Source organism: Globicephala melas, chromosome 11 (genome assembly GCF_963455315.2).
Source record: "Globicephala melas chromosome 11, mGloMel1.2, whole genome shotgun sequence".
In the NCBI taxonomy this organism is placed as follows: Eukaryota; Metazoa; Chordata; class Mammalia; order Artiodactyla; family Delphinidae; genus Globicephala; species Globicephala melas.
Window position 1 is genome coordinate 7428705 of NC_083324.2, and position 6000 is coordinate 7434704.

The following is a 6000-nucleotide window of genomic DNA, read 5'->3' on the forward strand; positions in this document are numbered from 1 at the left end:
AAATGGAGGTTACCAACTGCTATATAAAGTGTTTATTAAATTAGAAAAAATTGTTTGCTAATACTTTCACAAAATATAAGTCATTCTGCTCTACACCTCCAACTTCTGTAGTACTGTATGTCAATTATATCTCAATAAAACTGAAAGAAAAATAAAGGAAAAAAAAAAAAAAAAACGAGGGTGGTGAGAATGGTACCACCTAACAGGGCTGTCCTGCAAGGAAGAAAGACTGTGCCTATAACGGGGCAGTGGTGAATGCTCAGCGAAAGCTGTCACTCCTCACAGCTCCCCATCAGGCAGGCATCATAACCACCATTTTATAAATGAGAAAGCCGAGGTCTGGACAGGTCCAGTGACTTGCCCAAAGTTACCTAAGTGGTGGAGCCAGGATTTGAGGTCCAAGTCCAAAGGCCAGGCTCTTCCCTGCTGCCAGTCCCCTTTTCAGGGCCCTCCTGGGCTGCTAAGCTGTCCGTCTCTGAGGCTCCTGTCCCTGGAGACACTGGCACCTGGTGGTTTCTATGGTTTTGGTGTGAGGTCGGAGCCTGCCCTCTGGTGGCAGCTTCCAAAAGTGCAAGACTAAGACAGCCACGTGGCCTTTCCAAAGAAGTTTGGGGTTGTGACTAGTGTGAGGTTGGCCCACTCAGTGTCCTCTCCTTCCTCCCCAAAGCGCCCTAACAGCTCAGTGTTAAAAGTGACATAAGGGAGCCCCAGTTTGCCTTCCTTCAGCATCTGGGGATTTCCTTCCCTCATTGGGAACTCAAGGTGTGTGAGCCTCACCATTCAGTTCTGAGCCAAAGACCTCTGGAAGAAAAGTAAGCTCTACTTTGGTGTCACTTCCACTATTTACTATGTGCCAAACACTGTGCAAAGCCCTCGGCTGGCATTATTTACATCTTTTTAACCCCTCAGAATCACTCTGTGAAGAAGTAGGCTATGTTCATTTTACAGATGAGGAAATTGGGGCTCAGAGAGGTGGAATGACTGGCTCAAGGCCTTCCAGCTAGTCAGGGCTGGCTGCGTTTCAGAACCTGGGCAGCTCACCCCTCTGCCCAGCTTTGCCCTGAGGAGTGGCTGACGGAGCCCCAGTGCCGGGCGGCCTCTGACTTTCTCCAATTCTCTCTCTCTCTCTTAGATTTTGTGGGCTCTACAGTAAGCTCTGTGTTGCGGCCAGGGGGTGATGTCTCTGGATGGGGAGTCCTCCCCTGTCCCGTCGCTCACTCACAGGGACCCTGAAGGCCGGGATCACAGCCCAGGAGTTGACCTGCCCTCAGCTTGTCCTGTCTCCTGCCCTCTCATCCCTCCATTCACGCTCTGAGGGAAGACCCCGATCTTGGACTGACCTCACCTGCTACCTGCCTGCGAGCTCCGGGCGTTGAAGAGAGGCTGGGGCTGGGATGCAGCCTGAGGGAGGGGAGAGGCCCTGCAGAGCCTGGGAGGGTCTGGGTCTGCACCTCCCTCAACTGACCTAAGGGAGACAGCCCCCAGTCCCTGGCCTCCTCTTCCCCTCCAGTCTGGCCAGGGCCTTGCAGAGTCTTCAGGGGAAGGCGACGCCGTGGTTCCCCCACCAGGCTCCCTCAGTCCGGAGGGCTGCTGCCTGGCTCTATCCTCGCCTCCTCTGGTCCCCGCCTCCTGCAGAAACTTATCCAAGACACTGCTCCAGGGCAGCAGACTGGACTCTTTCCTATCTTTTTTTTTGGCTGATGGTGGTTCCATCATCTCGTCACAGAGCTCCAGGCGCCACCGGCCTCCCTCGGGCCTCTCTGCTCCTGCTGCAGCCTGGTCCCAGCTCTCCCAAAGGAGTCTGAGCTGCACCGAGGGAGAAAGCACAGGGCCTTCTGGTCAGATGCTGACTGGGGCCCTGTCCACGTGGACTCTGAGCCAAGACAGGCAGGCTCTGGAGGCAGTGCCTGGACTCCTGTCTTGATGGCGCTTGGCCTCTGCAGCTGGGGCTGGAAGTAGCTCTGGGGCTGGCCTGGCCTCCTCCCTGCTCGGATGGCTCACCAGTGACTGGACCCTTGACCCCGGCCTGTTTTGTACAGCGTAGAACTTCTTGGCCCTGTTGTCAGGGTTGGGGAGAGGCGCCCATGAGTAGGGAATTAGGGGATGCGTCGCCCCTCTGCCCCTTCTCGTGCTGTCCCCCCATCCCCTTCTGCCAAGGGCAGAGACTGTCTTGCCTCTTTGATACTTTTCTGCATAACTTGAACTTGCAGGTCACCTCTGAACAGGGTATCCCCTGTCCCCATCCCCAGCCCTAGTAACCCTCTCCCCACCTCTTCCTCCTCCCTGCCCACCTCTCGCCTTGCGGTTTGCCCAGGGTCTGCAACCCAGTGGGCACGCTTGGAGCCGAGGCATGAGTGTGTGTGTGTGTGTGTGTGTGTGTGTGTGTGTGTGTGTGTGCGCGCGCGTGTAGGTGTTTGTGGGGCAGATGAAGTCTTCTCTCCCCCTCTCCTCCCACCGTGGGGACATCTCCTCCCTTCCTGCAGGGAGCACAGGAAGGAGACTGCAGGTGTTTCTGACCTCCCCTCACTGCCTTGGGGACCTGGTGGTAGAGCCATCTGGCTTGGGGCGTGGACGGCCCCTTCCAGCCCCCATTTTGGCGGCCGGTTGGCTTCATTTCGTGTGCCTACTTCTGTCTCCAGGTACTGGCTGCCTGGCCTATTGTGGAGGGGGGGCATGAGGCCCCTGCAGGCTCAGTGGGGAAGCGTGTGGTCTCCCTGTCATGTCGGCCTCAGCCCAAGGAGGGAGGAAAGCAGCAAGTGCCATGTATTTGCAGCCTTGTGTTCATTTCCATAGGACCTGGACCTGACAGAGTTTTCAAGACAGACCCTAGAAATCCTCTGCCTGAGTCCCCCATCTGGACCCTAACTGGAGTCACATGCTGGGGCCTGGGAGGGTTCCTGAAACCTGGAACTTAACTAAGTCCTGACCCTGGCCCTCTCTACTCCCTCCTCCTGGGCAGACACCTGCCCCTTGTGCTCTGGTCCCTGCACTGTGCTCCCCTCTCCCCTGCTCCCACCAGGGTCCCGTGCTGAGTGGGAGGGTGAGGGGAGCCTCGTGAAGGTGTGGAGTGGGGGGCAGAAGTGAGTTCCTCCAAGATCCAAACCAAAGCCCAATGTTGGAGGGCATCAGGGGGAGGGGCCAGGAGCAAGGGATTAGAAATGGGAGGAAGGGGACTTCCCTGGCGGGCCAGTGGTTAAGACTCCACGCTTCCAGTGCAGGGGGTGCGGGTTCCATCCCTGGTCGGGGAACTAAGATACCACGTGCCGCATGGTGCGGCCATAAAAAGAAAAAAGAAATGGGGAGAAGACAGAGATGGGAGAAAGAGAAGAAGGAGGTGCAGAGACAGGGAGAGAAGGAGGGAGGGAGACCAGGCGATGGGGGGTGGGGTGGATTTAGAGGGTACAGAAGTGGAAAAAGTGACCAGAGAGGGAGGCGTGATGGATAGAGCACCTGGAGGTGGGAGGGGAGGTGGCCAGAGACGAGGAAGGAACGGGGATGGGAAGGAGGCAAAGGGAGAGGTGAGCTGTTGGAGGCCAGGTGCAGGGGGAGAAAGGAAGGGGAAGGAGAGGAGGATAGAGGGGACAGGACTCGGAGGAATGGGGAGCAGCTGCTGCGTGCCCACTGTGCGAGGGGAGAGCCTATCACCCACGGGGGCCACAGACCCCTGTGGGCTGCTGGTGGGAAGGTTAGGACCTACCTCCTCAGAGGCGGAGGCGGGGCCCAGGCAGCCATGCCCCGCCCCATTGGGGTAGAGGCGCCACATCAAGGGAACTGTCTAGGTGATTGCTGAGCAGGTTAGCGCCACTGGAGTGGGTTAGTGGTAGAGAAAGGGAGGGTGGTTCCCCTTGGGGTGGTTGGACAGTGATTCCCTGTTACCACCCACCCAGCCAGCTGCTGTGGGGCAGTGGGAGATGCACCCAGGAGCTTGGGGTTAGGAGGGGAGTGTTGGTGGGGCTGAAGGAGCACCAGGGTGCCTTAGGGAAGGGAAAGAGGCTGGAGTGGGTACCAAACCAAAGCCCTGTCCCTGAAGCTTTTTAGCAGAGGTGGGAGCAGAGCGGGAAACATGTTTCAACCAGAGACCCCAGGTGAGGCTGAAGTGTCACCAAGCCGGGGCCCAGATGGCTCTCTGGGGCCAGGAAGCCATCACAGCAAGGATGTCTGTAGTTTGCTCTCACCCACGTCTGGCAACTTGGCTTAAGGCTTCGGGAGGACGCTGAAGCAGAGATGGTCCGTTCCCAGATCGGTCTCTTGGTCCCTGAAAGACGCCGAGCTTTGAGCGGCCCACTGAGGCACCCCTCCCCCAGCCGTGCCTGGACCAGAGGGCTCTGGCACCATCTGGTTTCCTTTGCCTGGTGTGGGACTATCTCAGGAGAGGCCAATGCAGCTCCAACCTAGTGGGGGTTCAGAGCACTGCTTGTTCAAGTCCTTCCGGGTCTTGGGATGTGTGAACTTTCCTCTCTGGGGACCAGTACCCATGGAGGAAAACGCCATGGGTAGGATCAAGATCTTTTTCAGGCCTGCTATAGCCAAGAAGTTGAGAGCTTTTAGACAAGGCTGTAGGGAAGAATTCTTTGGCCACCTTTTGAAGTTCCTACTTGGGCACAGGGGAGTCACCCTTCTCCAGCTTCCAGTGTGAACTGAGAAAGGGAAACCCTCTCTCTGGAGAAGCTGGGAACTTCCCAGCACGAGAAACCTCCGCAGGCCCCTGCCTGGCTCAGGGCTAGCCTTCGAGGGGGACTGGAGTTTCCTGAGAAGGGAACAAGGGAGCCACAGTCCTCCCCTGAGCTCTGATCAGCAGAGGGCCTATGCTGTGTGTCATTAGGATAGCTTGGTGTTGTCTACACCCCATTAGTAAGTTCCGTCTGAACGTGTCCTCACTGTTCATCGTCCAATTTGGTAACATTGATTTTGGTCCAGACCCCTTCTGCTGCTGCTGGGTTTGAGCTTCAGTGCAGGTGGAATGACATTCAAATAAAGAAACACTTTATATCACCCATGCTAGCTTCTCCTTCTCTGAGTTGGCCCCCAGGGGATTAAGAGGGGCGAGATTCAACCTGACCCTTTGTACCAGCCGTGGCTGCGTATTAACAGACCTTATGTGGAGGTAGCCAGACCATGACTGACATGGAACCCAGCACCACTTTCAATCCTGGCTTTCATCCTCAAGGACACCTCATGGCCTGAAGTGGCTGCCTGGACTCGTCACTTTGATCCACAATTTCATTTTAAAGAGACTTCTGGAGATCCCATAGGACTGAGTCACACTGCACACCTAACTGAAATGTAATCTGTTAACAAATAAAATTGTTGTTGTTTCCAAGGTGAAAGGAGAGAAGAGCTGGCAGTCTCTGCCAGCTCCTGATTACATGGGCTTGAAAACAAGGCTCCACCCTTTTCTGCCTGTGTGGCCTTGGTCAAGTCCTTTCACTTCTCTCTAAAGTAAGGAACAAATGAGGGAATGCGTGTGAATTGCTTTGCAGTGTCTTGCACATAGTTAACATGCCCCATGTGTCAGCTACATTGATTATAATTTTTGCACTTGGGAATTGAATCTTCATTCAACACATTTTGAGCACATAGTATCTGCTAGGAACTTAAAGTAACAAAATCAGAGCTTCTGTCTTAAGGGTCTGGTTGGGGAGATGAAGTCTGCCTGGTGCAAGGTACTGTGGGTACCCCAGGTAGGGATACCTTGCATGGCTTTAGGTGGGGTGGGTAGAGCAGGGGATGGACAATTTTAACTGTAGGATGAACAGGAGGTAGGCAGGCAGGCAGGGGCAAGGAGAGCCATTCATGAAAGACAGCGCAGCTTGGGGAAAAAGGCTGAGATGAGAAACCGAAATGAACCTGTGAAGAAATAAGAGCAATTTAGAAACGCTGAACTGTAAACTGTGAGGTAGGGAGGGTCAGAGATTAATCTGGAGAGATCAGCACAGGCCAGATGATGACTAAGCTCTGATGCTGTGTACAGCAGTTCAGACCTAAGAGCAATGGGGCAGG

At 55.3% G+C, this 6000-nt stretch overlaps 1 protein-coding gene across 1 annotated transcript in view; it reads left to right on the forward strand.

Annotated features, from left to right (window-relative positions):
• Positions 1-5459, forward strand: part of LHFPL4 (LHFPL tetraspan subfamily member 4) — a 32038-nt gene extending 26579 nt beyond the window's left edge. The window contains exon 3 of the mRNA XM_030840741.2: positions 1133-5459. Coding sequence (XP_030696601.1) covers positions 1133-1233 — 101 coding nt within the window. The 3' untranslated portion in view covers positions 1234-5459. The remainder of the gene's footprint in view (positions 1-1132) is intronic.
• Positions 5460-6000: the final 541 nt, after the last annotated feature.